Source organism: Heterodontus francisci, chromosome 36 (genome assembly GCF_036365525.1).
Source record: "Heterodontus francisci isolate sHetFra1 chromosome 36, sHetFra1.hap1, whole genome shotgun sequence".
NCBI classification, from domain to species: domain Eukaryota; kingdom Metazoa; phylum Chordata; class Chondrichthyes; order Heterodontiformes; family Heterodontidae; genus Heterodontus; species Heterodontus francisci.
This window is the reverse complement of record NC_090406.1, coordinates 50,946,029-50,959,126: the sequence shown is the minus strand read 5'-3', so window position 1 is coordinate 50,959,126 and position 13,098 is coordinate 50,946,029. Positions and strand designations below refer to the sequence as shown.

Here is a 13,098-nt window from a genome sequence, read left to right as displayed (position 1 = left end):
TCATGACCAAAGGATCTACAATTTCCTCACCTATTTCTTTTGATACCTTGGTGGAAAGCATCGGCACCTGGAGATTTGTCCATTTTTAGTCTCATTTTCTCCATTACCATTATTTTACTTGCATTAAATCTAAATATGTTCCTCCCCTTGATTCGTTTTTAGTTCTCCTTGTATCTTTGGTACTTTATCCTCATCCTCTATTGTGAAGATTTAGCAAATCTGCCATTTCCTTATTTTCAGTTACAATATCACTGTGTCTGTCCTTAAGAGGCCCACATTAATCTTAGCCATCCTCTTTCTGTTAATATACTTATTAAAAATCTGTTTTTTCCCTTATCCCTCAAATTATTTTCGTATTCTTTTACCCACTCTTACTACTTTGTTTCTATCCCCTTGCTGTTATTTATATCTCCCTCAGTTTTGCTATCCATTATTCTTTGCTTTGCATAAGCCCTTCCTTGTTTTTGAAGTGAATATTGGCACCACTGTGTCAGCTAATGAGTAGGGAGAGGTGGGGTGGGGGTTCAGGGTGTGGGAGTGATGGGAAAATTACCCAATCATCTACATTCTGGCTGGAAATGTGTCAGTTTATGCAGCCTTTAGTTTTATATCCTTGCTCAATTTTTTGTTGAACAAGTTTTTTTTAATTATGCAAATGAAACTCTTGCCCTGTAAGTACAAGTTCTGCTCTGTTGATACAAAGAAACATTTCTTCAGGTGAGGGAGTTCAGAACAAGAGACACGATCGTAATATTAGAGCTAGGCCATTCGGGGTGATGTCAGGAACCACTTTTTCCACACAAAGGGCAATAGAAATCTGGAACTCCCCCCCCCCCCCCAAAATGCTGTGGAGGCTGGATCAATTGGAAAAAAAATCGAAACCGAGATTAATAAATTTTGTTGGGTATTGAGGGATATGGATAAAAGGTAGATCATGGGAGTTGAAATGCAGTCATGATTTAGTGGAGTGGCCGAACAGGCTTAAGGGCTGAATTGCCTACTCCAATGTAACTCTTCTCATCAAGCTTTATAGGAGTTTTGCTAAAGACCAGGTAAAAGTCAAAGTCTCAATCCTGTGACCTGCCATCGCCATAAATCTGATGCATTCAAAAGACTTTCAAAAGTGCTTTCTTTCCCAAATTGGTTTAGCATCAATTACAATTCAGTAAAGTGTCTGTGACCTTTCGTTTTTCCAGATTGTTTCCCCAACAGTCTCTCTTTTGAAGAGGTAGAACGTAGAAGTATTTAGTTCAATAATTTTGATTATAAAATGATTGCTGTTTGTTTGTGTGCTTTACTTGCATGACGGATTGCAGATACTTCAATGAATCTCAGCCTCCAAGTGTGCTTTAAATTGAATATGTGGTCAAACCATAAAATAAAAGCAAAATACTGCAGATGCTAGAAATCTGAAATAAAAACAGAAAGTGCTGGAAATGCTCAGCTGGTCTGGCAGCATCTGTGGAGAGAGAAGCAGAGTTAACGTTTCATGTCTGTGACCTTTCATCAGAACCTCTCTCTCCACAGATGCTGCTAGACCTTCTGAGTATTTCCAGCACTTTCTGTTTTTATTTTTGTGGTCAAACCATTCTGGTCTGCTGCTGTTCCATTTCAATATATTGAGGTTCTTTTGCAGATTCTTGTACTGGGCTGATATAGGAGAACCGCCAAAAATTGAAAAGGCTGGGATGGATGGAGTTGGCAGAAGGATACTAGTCAACATTGGCATTGAAAAACCTACTGGAATTGCATTGGGTAAGGATGTGTGCTAACCTACACTGTGCTTTCATAAAAAAGTGCTTGATAAAGAGGCTTAAAGAGAGCAAGAACTTGCATTTATAGAGCACCTTTTATGGCCTCAATGTCCCAAAGTGCTTCACCACATTGAAGTAGTGTTTGAAGTGTAGTCATTTGTTGGGAAATTAGAAATGGGGCAGGAGAATGAGGAGAACTCCCCTGCCCTTCAAAATAGTGCCATGGGATCTTTTGCATCCTTCTGAGAGCCCAGATGGGACTTCAGTTTAACGTCTCAGCCAAAAGACGGCACCTCTGCCAGTGTAGTACTCCCTGACTGGAGCGTCAGCCAAGATATATGCTCAACTCAAGTCTTTAAAATGAGACTTCAACCCATAACCTTCTGACTCAGGAAAGAGTGCTACCCACTGAAAAATGGCGGACGTTTGCTGTGCTGTTTCTGGATAATTTACAGTGTGGTTTTCATGGAGTGGGGTCTGTACGAAAAGTCATAGAATCCAAAATCTGTCATCCTGTTAGAGACTGCTGTTTCTATTGATTTTATTATTCATTCAGCTATTGGTGTTCTTTACTTAACTTTACAAGAAAAATCCCATTGATTTTAATCTCTGTTCTCTCCAGTTGCATAGCAGTGCACTTTTAGCATAGATACCTTTTGTAACTGACTTAAGGCTTGGGCCTGGAATGTACTTTGCAACTAGGCAAAATTCTGAGAGGAAAGTGATGGTCTTAATATACACTTTTCACACCTTCTTGAGGGGTAAATGAGAATTGTTCTCTTTATTGTGATGTCTAAAGATCATATAGTCAGTTCAGGAGACAGCCTAATGGATGGCACACCGTGTGGTGATAGCAAAATTGTAAAAGGAATTAAAAAGGTAAAAGTCGATGTACCCACATCTTCAGAAGTAATGAAAAACTACTAAGGTAAATAGTTAAATAGAAGAAAGTGCAAGATTGCTTAAAGATCAACATATGCAATGAATTACAAACTAATGAAACCTCTTACATTGCTGCCTTGGTAACCCTAACTGCAACAACCAGATGTCCCTTAATGATAAGTCTGTCATTGGAACTATGTTATTTCTGGATTAGTTTTCTGCAGCATCCTGCAGGTTTTGTTACATAGAAACATACACAGAAAATAGGAGCAGGAGTAGGCCCTTCGAGCCTGCTCCACCATTCAGTTGATACGAGGCAGGAGCGACTAATTTGGCGGCATTGATGTCTGCCTTAATTCTCCTGAACTGCATACACTGTGAAAGCAGACCAGTTGATGGTCTTATTATTTTGCATCATACCTAGGTTGAGCAAGGTATGGTGGCAGAAGAAGGGTAGTCGTATGCAAGGGATGGAATTGACACCAAGTTTACTATCAAAGCACTGGATACGTCAATCAGATTTTGTGAATTACCAAAAATGATAATTTTACATTCTCTAAAGCTTTGGTGGAACAGGCTCGAAGGGCTAAATGGCCTACTCCTGTTCCTATGTTTCTAATTCCACTGTTGACTTATTGTGATCTCCAGCTGGTTGTAATGGGAGTTACTTAAGCAACTGCTTTGGGCTTAAGTTAACTTTAGAGTGGTGTGGCCCTCATTACTAAATCATTCTTTGGTCAGTCCTCCTTCAAGCACCTCACTTTGTTCCGTTTCTCTTGCCTCTACTTTAAAATTTTCATCTGTACTGCCTTTCCAAGCTCTATCCATGTTTCTAACCAAAATATCCTCCCTCCTTTCCTGCCTTAACCTCTACACTGAGCAATTTCTCATCTCCATGTCAATTCACCTTGCCCTCTCTCCTGATTCCACTTCGGTCTTCCCTTAACTGTCCCTCCATGGAAACCCCCAACCCATGTTCATGGCATTCTCTCAACTTGCCATCTTGTGTATCTTCTATACCCATCACAGACAAGATAATTTCTGACCACTGCCTTGTATCCCTCACCACCCATGTCCCCATTTCCCTCTGTGAAATGACCTCTTTCCCCAAGTCACTTTTAGTTGCACTTTCAAACTCCTAACTGTCTAGTCTTTGATCCTCCATTTGTCATTACGGTGCTCAACTGCCCGCTTGCCTCCATCTTTGGTCTAGTCTCCAGTCAGAACTTTATTTTCTCGCACTATAGTGCAGGCAAACAATCTGTACGGAAAGCTTAAGATTTGTGTATAGCGACCATGAATTCTTTTGATGTAAAAGTTTTTTTTGCAAATGGGGAAACAGTGCACGCGATGTTGCCGAAACTGCCAAATCTTGTGATTTCTGGAAGTATTCCATTTAAATACCCAAGTCCAACAGGAAATTAAAACTTTGTTTTCTAACATGTTTAAATTATGTGTGCGAATTGTGAATGGTAAAACAAAATCCGAAAGTTATTGGAGCCATGAACCAGAAAGTGAGGGCAAAATAAGATACAATTGTGGTATTCCCCGCAGTCAAGTATCTTTTAGCCACATAAGGCTGGATTTTATGTGGCCCTATGAGACGGGATTGGAGGTGGGGGGTGGGTGGTGGAGACTGTGTGCGGAGGACCTGCCGACGATAGCCTTCCCGCCCAGAGGCCAGTTGAGGCCTTTAAGATTAGATTTTTAGATTAGAGATACAGCACTGAAACAGGCCCTTCGGCCCACCGAGTCTGTGCTGAACATCAACCACCCATTTATACTAATCCTACACTAATCCCATATTCCTACCAAATGGCCATAATGGCCAAATAAGGGCCTTTTCCCGCCACCACTGGGATCTTACCAGCAGTGTGGGGGCCTCCACCACGCGGGGAAGTTGTCTTATAACATAATGTGCCCTCCCTGTGGGCTTGGGGGTACGGAGGGGGGTCCCTCATCCGTGGATAATTTGTGGCCTCGTAGGACCCCCACTGGGAACCAATTCACCCCGGGAAGCTCCTCCCTCTGGACTTCAAGACCACCCTTCAGCACCCCCTCACCATGGCCTTCTGGACTGGCCCCGGCGACTCTGCCTCACCTACCTCTGTTCCGGTGTTCCAGCGCTGGGCCTGGGTCTGAGGCCCCTGCAGTACCAGCAGTGGCCACCGCTCCCGGTGGCTCTGCCGATACTGCTGAGCTGCCGACCCGCTGATTGGCCAGCAGCTCATGATTATGATTAGATTAGAGATACAGCACTGAAACAGGCCCTTCGGCCCACCGAGTCTGTGCCGACCATCAACCACCCATTTATACTAATCCTACACTAATCCCATATTCCTACCAAACATCCCCATCTGTCCCTATATTTCCCTACCACCTACCTATACTAGTGACAATTTATAATGGCCAATTTACCTACCAACCTGCAAGTCTTTTGGCTTGTGGGAGGAAACCGGAGCACCCGGAGAAAACCCACGCAGACACAGGGAGAACTTGCAAACTCCACACAGGCAGTGCCCAGAATCGAACCCGGGTCCCTGGAGCTGTGAGGCTGCAGTGCTAACCACTGCGCCACTGTGCCGCCCCATGGAGGGGGAAATCCCCTACCTCCCGAAACTTTGATTTTAAAAAGACTCGAGGATTGCTCTAGCGGGTGGGGGTGGGATGGCACGAAAAGGCAGAGGCGGGGTAGTCCCCACCTTTTGGCCCAGTGCCGGGAGCCCCACCTCCAGCACAAAATCCAGACCATAATATCATCTGGGCTCACATGGAACTGGTACATGGCAGGAGTTAGTGCCCTTGCAGAGCAGAGAAGAAAAAAAATGGAAGCAGAATTTTTTTTTGATAGCTTTATTGATACTACCTAAAGTAGGAGTTTCCATACTTCATTTTCAGACTATATTAAGAAACGCCTTTACTGGGTGGACTCTGGCCTGCATGAGCTCTTCTACACTGATCTGAATGGACAACATCAAAGTAGTGTCTTTCACTCTGAGAAGTACTTGGCAAATCCTTTTGGGTTGGCAGTGTTTGAGGTAAATATGACAGTTTTCAGAATCCCAAATTCATTCACTTATACTTAATCAGTATAGAAAGAGTTGGTTACTCTTGGGCATTTTGGCAGTAACCATTGTCTCTTGGAGTTTGTTTGACTACCTTAGGGAACTAGATGAATTTTGCTGTAATTTTTGCCTTTTTTGCCTTTCCTGGGAGTAAAGGTTACTAGCTACGAGTCGGGAGGATGGTGCTCACGGTTACCCTGTTTAGCAGATAGGGTGAGCATTGATGGGCCTAATAGTCTTTTTTATGGAAACATTTGGAAAGAACATAGCAACAGGATTGGGCCATTCAGCTCCTTGAGCCTGTTCCGTCATTCAATCAGATCACAGCTGCATCTTGCAGCTCCACAAAATTACTCCCTATATATTCTCTTTAAATTTAAAGATTTCAAGACTGATTTTAAAAAGGAAATTGGATAGTTCCTTGAAAGAGAGCAAAGTATGGGATATGAATGGAAAAAAAACTTAGTGCAGACCTCACGGACTGAATGGACTGGGTTAGTACTGTAACATTATACCATGCTTTAAGTTTATAAGAGCAGTGACTTGATTGTATGAATCTTTTTTGCAAATGCTGTAGATGCTCACATATTTTTGTTGAGTGTGCAGTTGAAAGCATAGCTCTTAGATTTTTCCCAGTATGTAAATATTAACATTATTCTCAAATAATGTGTAGGCTGATCTTCCAATTGAAAAGTACATGCAGTTTCAGTTTTATAAATTATCGTTGTAACCAATTGACCTAAATGAGCTTGCTTTGAAATTGCATTTACTGGTGTTCCTGGTTTAGCTTGAATTCTGTGTGTTTATTTGATGTGACTCAACATGTACTCCCAGGATCGTGCTTACTGGTCTGATGAGGAAGGCAAGGCTGTGTACAGCGCCAACAAGTTTACAGGAGCTGATGTGACCGTTCTGGCACCAAATCTCACCAAACCACGAGGCTTAGTCGTGTTCCATAAACTGATGCAACCAATTGGTATGTGATCATCTATTTTAACTGAACAGCTTGTCACATTTTTCCTCCAGGTACAGATTACTGATGTCTCATAGAAAGTTTAGAATCATAGAAAGTTTAAGGCACAGAAAGAGGCTACTTGGTCCATTGCATCAGTGCCGGCTGAAAAACGATCCACCTATTCTAATCCCACCTTCCAGCATTTGGCCCATAGCCCTGCAGCTTATGGCACTGGAGGTGCATATCCAGACTCCATTTGAATGAGTTGAGGGTTTCTGCCTCAACTACCCTTTCAGGCAGTGAGTTCCAGACCCCCGCCACACTCCAGGTGAAGAAGTTTTTCCTCATCTCCCCTCTAATTTTTCTACCAATCACTTTAAATCTGTGCCCCCTAGTCACTGATCTCTCTGCGAAAGAGAATAGACCCTTCACCTTCACTCTATCCAGGCCACTCTAAATTTTGTACATTTCAATCAGATGTCCCCTCAGCCTTCTCTGTTCCAAGGAGAACAACCCCAGCCTATCCAATCTTTCCTCATAGCTGCACATGAAGACTCTTGTCTCTTAATTTGTAATATTGCTCCTTGAAAGAGTATATGAAGCCAATCTTTGAAGAAAGATATTGTATTATTGACTGCACTGTACTACTTAAACTGTTAACTCTGGCATAAGCTGACTATGTGGTACCCATATTCTGGCGTGCACACAATTATTTCAATTTGTGAGAGCTGTCTGTGTCTTTAAGAGCCATAAAAGAATTAAGTTTGAGATGAGTTGCCCTGCTTAATGCCACAGTATTGGTACGTAAATGCATGTTGAGTTGGTGATCTGAGTCATGCCACTTGGCATGTGGGTGAAGCAAACATGGGCCACTCTAGCATCCGACTTAGTATCTCCTGGAGCAGTTGTGGAGTAGTTGGCAAGTCTGCTAATCTCTTGACCAGGGAACGTTAATTGAGACCAAAGAATGGAGCAAAATTTTGTTTAAGATGCAATTTTAAATTCCCCCGTCCCCAAAATAAATTCGGGAGACAAGTTCAAGTATTGTGTTAGTGTTGTATAATATAATGACCCAGCTAATCAGGGGAACTAGTGAAATGCAGTAAATCAGGCCTTGCCAGTTTCCCCCACATCCAAGAACAAATAAATAAAAAGGCAAATAATACAAAAATTACCACCTACCGCCCTCCCTCAGCTGATGAATCAGTACTCCTCCGTGTTGATCACCACTTGGAGGAAGCACTGAGGGTGGCAAGGGCACAGAATGTACTCTGGGTGGGAGACTTCATTGTCCATCACCAAGAGTGGCTCAGTAGCACCACTACTGACCGAGCTGGCCAATTTGTAAAGGACACAGCTGCTAGATTGGGTATGCAGGTGGTGAGGGAAAAGCAGACTTGACTTCGTCCTCACCAATCTGCCTGCTGCAGATGCATCTGTACATGACAGTATTGGTAGGAATGACTACTGCACAGTCCTGTGGAGACGAAGTCCCGCCTTCAGATACCCTCCATCGTGTTGTGTGGCAATACCACCGTGCTAAATGGGATAAATTTCGAACAGATCTAGCAATGCAAAACTGGGCATCCATGAGGCGCTGTGGGCCATCAGCAGCAGCAGAATTGTACTCAACCACAATCTGTAACCTCATGGCCCGGCATATTCCCCACTCCACTGTTACCATCTAGCCAGGAGACCGACCCTGGTTCAAAGAAGAGTGCAGGAGGGCATGCCAGGAACAGCACCAGACATACCTTAATGAGGTGTCAACCTGGTGAAGCTACAAACACAGGACTACTTGCATCCCAAACTGCGTAAGCAGCATGCGATAGACAAAGCTAAGCAATCCCATAACCAACGGATCAGATCTAAGCTCTGCAGTCCTGCCACATCCAGCTGTGAATGGTGGTGGACAATTAAACAACAAACTGGAGGAGATGGCTCCACAAATATCCCCATCCTCAATGATGGGGGAGCCCAGCACATCAGTGCGAAAGGTGAGGCTGAAGCATTTGCAGCAATCTTCAGCCAGAAGTGCCGAGTTGATGATCCATCGCGGCCTCCTCCTGAAGTCCCCAGCATCACAGATGCCAGACTTCAGCCAATTGGATTCACTCCACGTGATATCAAGCAACGACTGAAGGCACTGGATACTGCAAAGGCTATGGGCCCTGACAAAATTCTGGCAATAGTACTAAAGACTTGTGCTGCAGAACTTGCCGCGCCCCTAGCCAAGCTGTTCCAGTACAACTACAACACTGGCACCTACCCAGTAATGTGGAAAATTGTCCAGGTGTATCCTGTACACAAAAAGCAGGACAAGTCCAACCCGGCCAATTACCGCCCTACCAGTCTACTCTCAATCATCAGTAAAGTGATGGAAGGTATGTGGCACTTGCTTAGCAATAACCTGCTCAGTATTGCTCAATTTGGGTTCCACCAGGGCCACTCAGCTGCTGACCTCATTACAGCCTTGGTTCAAACATGGACAAAAGCGCTGAACTCGAGGTGAGGTGAGAGTGCCTGCCCTTTACATCAAGGCAGTATTTGACCGAGTATGGCATCAACGAGCCCTAGCAAAACTGGAGTCAATGGGAATCAGGGGCAAAAATCTCTGCTGGTTGGAGTCATACTTAGGACAAAGGAAGATGGTTGTGGTTGTTGGAGGTCAATCATCTGAGCTCCAGGACATCACTGCAGGAGTTCCTCAGGGTAGTGGCCTAGGCCCAACCATCTTCAGCTGCTTCATCAATGACCTTCCTTCAATCATAAGGTCAGAAGTGGGGATGTTTGCTGATGATTGTATAATGTTCAGCACCATTCGCAACTCCTCAGATACTGAAGCAATCCGTGTAGAAATGTAGCAAGACCTGGAGAATATCCAGGCTTGGCTTATAAGTGGCAAGTAACATTTGCGCCACGCAAGTGCCAAGCAATGACCATCTCCAACAAGAGAGAATCTAACCATCTCCCCTTGACATTCAATGGCATTACCATCGCTGAATCCCCCACTATCAACATCCTAGGGGCTGCATTTGACCAGAAACTGAACTGGAGTAGCCATATAAATACCGTGGCTACAAGAGCAGGTCAGAGGCTAGGAATCCTGTGGTGAGTAACTCACTTCCTGACTCCCCAAAGCCCGTCCGCCACCTACAAGGCACAAGTCAGGAGTGTGATGGAATACTCTCCACTTAGCTGGATGGGTGCAGCTCCAACAACACTCAAGAATCTCGACACCATCCAGGACAAAGCAGCCTGCTTCATTGACACCCTATTCACAAACATTCACTCACTCCACCACCGACACACAGTGGCAGCAGTGTATACCATCTACAAGATGCACTGCAGCAATGCACCAATGCTTCTTCGACAGCACCTTCCAAAGCTGTGACCTCTACCAACGAGAAGGACAGGGGCAGCAAATGCATGGGAACACCACCACCTGCAAGTTCCCCTCCAAGTCACACAACATCCTGCCTTGGAACTATATTGCCGTTCCTTCACTGTGCTAAGTCAAAATCTTGGAACTCCCTTCCTAACAGCACTGTGGATGTACCTACCTCACACGGACTGCAGTGGTTCAAGAAGGCAGCTCACCACCACCTTCTCAAGGGCAATTAGGGATGGGCAATAAATGCTGGCATAGCCAGTGATGTCCATATCCCATGAATGAATTTTAAAAAAATGTAGAGGAGACTGCATTGTGAGCAGTGAATACAGTATACTAAATTGAAAGAAGTACAAGTAAATCGCTGCTTCACCTGATAGAATGAAAGCCTCAGCTGTCTGCTGACTATAGGGTCTCAGTAAAGTGAATTTGGGCCGTTTCAGCCTACTTTTTAGTGGGGGTTGCTCCATATGATAAATGTGCTCGTAATTCAGCACTGACTTGTCCACCTTGCTAATGTGAGAAATGAACTCTGTAGAAGGAGTTTCTTTGTATCCAGTCTGGGTGTTGTCTTTGCTTTAGGTGCAAGTTATGTTCCATTCCCCTGCATTGATTTTTTTTCATCTTTATAACAGGTGTCAAATTTTAAAAGTAATTTATCCCCATGGATTATAAACAGAAAATGCTGAAAGGGAAAAGAACATTTCATGTTTTGCATTGAGAGTTTCCACATCCGAACTTCTGGTGAAGGGATCCTCGCCCAGCATATTACCCTGTCATTTTTCAGATATTGTCTGGCATAATGTGTATCTTGTGTTTTCATTCACCACACTGTCCAATCTGCAGAACAAACAATTAGCCTTTTAATGTGGGCAGCCCATGCGGTGCCCAGCACTATCTTGTGACATCCTTCTTCTAATCTCAGCAAAAGGTAATAACTCACACTTTTCTGTGTTGAAGTGCATATAAGATGTGAACAACAATCTCAAAGAACAGTACAGCACAGGAACAGGCCATTCGGCCCTCCAAGCCTGCGCCGATCTTGATACCTGTCTAAACGAAAACCTTCTGCACTTCCGGGGTCCGTATCCCTCTATTCCCATCCTATTCATGTATTTGTCAAGATGCCTCTTAAACGTCGCTATCGTACCTGCTTCCACCACCTCCCCCAGCAGCAAGTTCCAGGCACTCGCCGCCCTCTGTAAAAACAAAAACTTGCCTCATACATCCACTCTAAACTTTGCCCCTCGCACCTTAAACCTATGTTCCCTAGAAACTGACTCTTCCACCCTGGGAAAAAGCTTTTGACTATCCACTCTGTCCATGCCACTCAACTTTGTAAACCTCTATCATGTCGCCCCTCCACCTCCGTCGTTCCATTGAAAACAATCCGAGTTTATCCAACCTCTCCTCATAGCGAATACCCTCCAGACCAGGCAACATCCTGGTAAACCTCTTCTGTACCCTCTTCAAAGCCTCCACATCCTTCTGGTAATGTGGCGACCAGAATTGTATGCAATATTCCAAGTGTGGCCTAACTAAGGTTCTGTACAGCTGCAGCATGACTTGCCAATTTTTATACTCTATGGTCCGACCGATGAAGGCAAGCATGCCGTATGCCTTCTTGACTACCTTATCGTACCTGCTTCCACCACCTCCCGCGGCAGCAAGTTCCAGGCACTCACTGCCCTCTGCGTTGCTACTTTCAGTGATCCATGGACCTGTACGCCCAGATCTCTCTGCCTGTCAATACTCCAAAGGGTTCTGCCATTTACTGTATACTTCCCACCTGTATTAGACCTTCCAAAATGCATTACCTCACATTTGTCCGGAATAAACTCCATCTGCCATTTCTTCGGCCAAGTCTCCAACCGATCTATATCCTGCTGTATCCTCTGACAATCCTCATCACTATCCAGAACTCCACCAACCTTTGTGTCATCTGCAAACTTACTAATCAGACCAGCTACATTTTCCTCCAAATCATTTATATATACTACAAACAGCAAAGGTCCCAGCATTGATCCCTGCGGAACACCACTAGTCACATCCCTCCATTCAGAAAAGCACCCTTCCACTGCTACCCTCTGTCTTCTATGACAGAGCCAGTTCTGTATCCATCTTGCCAGCTCACCTCTGATCCCGTGTGACTTCACCTTTTGTACCATTCTGCAATGAGGGACCTTGTCAAAGGCTTTACTGAAGTCCATGTAGACAACATCCACTGCCCTTCCTTCATCAATCATCTTCGTCACTTCCTCAAAAAACTCCATCAAGTTAGTGAGACACGACCTCCCCTTCACAAAACCATGCCGCCTCTTGCTAATAAGTCCATTTGTTTCCAAATGGGAGTAAATCCTGTCCCGAAGAATCGTCTCCAATAATTTCCCTACCACTGACGTAAGGCTCACCGGCCTGTAATTTCCTGGATTATCCTTGCAACCCTTCTTAAACAAAGTAACAACATTGGCTATTCTCCAGTCCTCTGGGACCTCACCTGTAGCCAATGAGGATACAAAGATTTCTGTCAAGACCCCAGAAATTTCCTCCCTTGCCTCCCTCAGTATCCTGGGGTAGATCCCATCAGGCCCTGGGGACTTATCTACCTTAATGTTTTTCAAGACGCCCAACATCTCCTCCTTTTTGATATCGACATGTACCAGACTATCTGCACTCCCCTAGGATCATCATCCACCAAGTCCTTCTCTTGGGTGAATACTGATGCAAAGTACTCATTTAGTACCTCGCCCATTTCCTCTGGCTCTACACATAGATTCCCTCCTCTGTCCTTGAGTGGGCCAACCCTTTCCCTGGTTACCCTCTTGCTCTTTATATACGTATAAAAAATCTTGGGATTTTCCTTAATCCTGTTTGCCAATGACTTTTCATGACCCCTTTTAGCCCTCCTGACTCCTTGCTTAAGTTCCTTCCTACTTTCTTTATCTTCCTCAAGGGCTTTGTCTGTTCCCAGCCTTCTAGCCCTTACAAATGCTTCCTTTTTCTTTTTAACTAGGCTCACAATATCTCACAAACACCTCTTCCTACCTCCCT

General features: G+C 44.3%; 1 protein-coding gene across 3 annotated transcripts in view; it reads left to right on the top strand.

Moving 5' to 3' along the window:
* The window catches only part of LOC137351814 (very low-density lipoprotein receptor-like), an 83,007-nt gene that overhangs the window by 21,555 nt on the left and 48,354 nt on the right, over positions 1–13,098 (top strand). For all 3 annotated transcript variants that reach the window (XM_068016675.1, XM_068016674.1, XM_068016676.1), the window contains exons 7-9: positions 1,637–1,755; positions 5,535–5,674; positions 6,536–6,677. In XM_068016675.1, the coding sequence (XP_067872776.1) occupies positions 1,637–1,755; positions 5,535–5,674; positions 6,536–6,677 (401 nt within the window). The remainder of the gene's footprint in view (positions 1–1,636; positions 1,756–5,534; positions 5,675–6,535; positions 6,678–13,098) is intronic.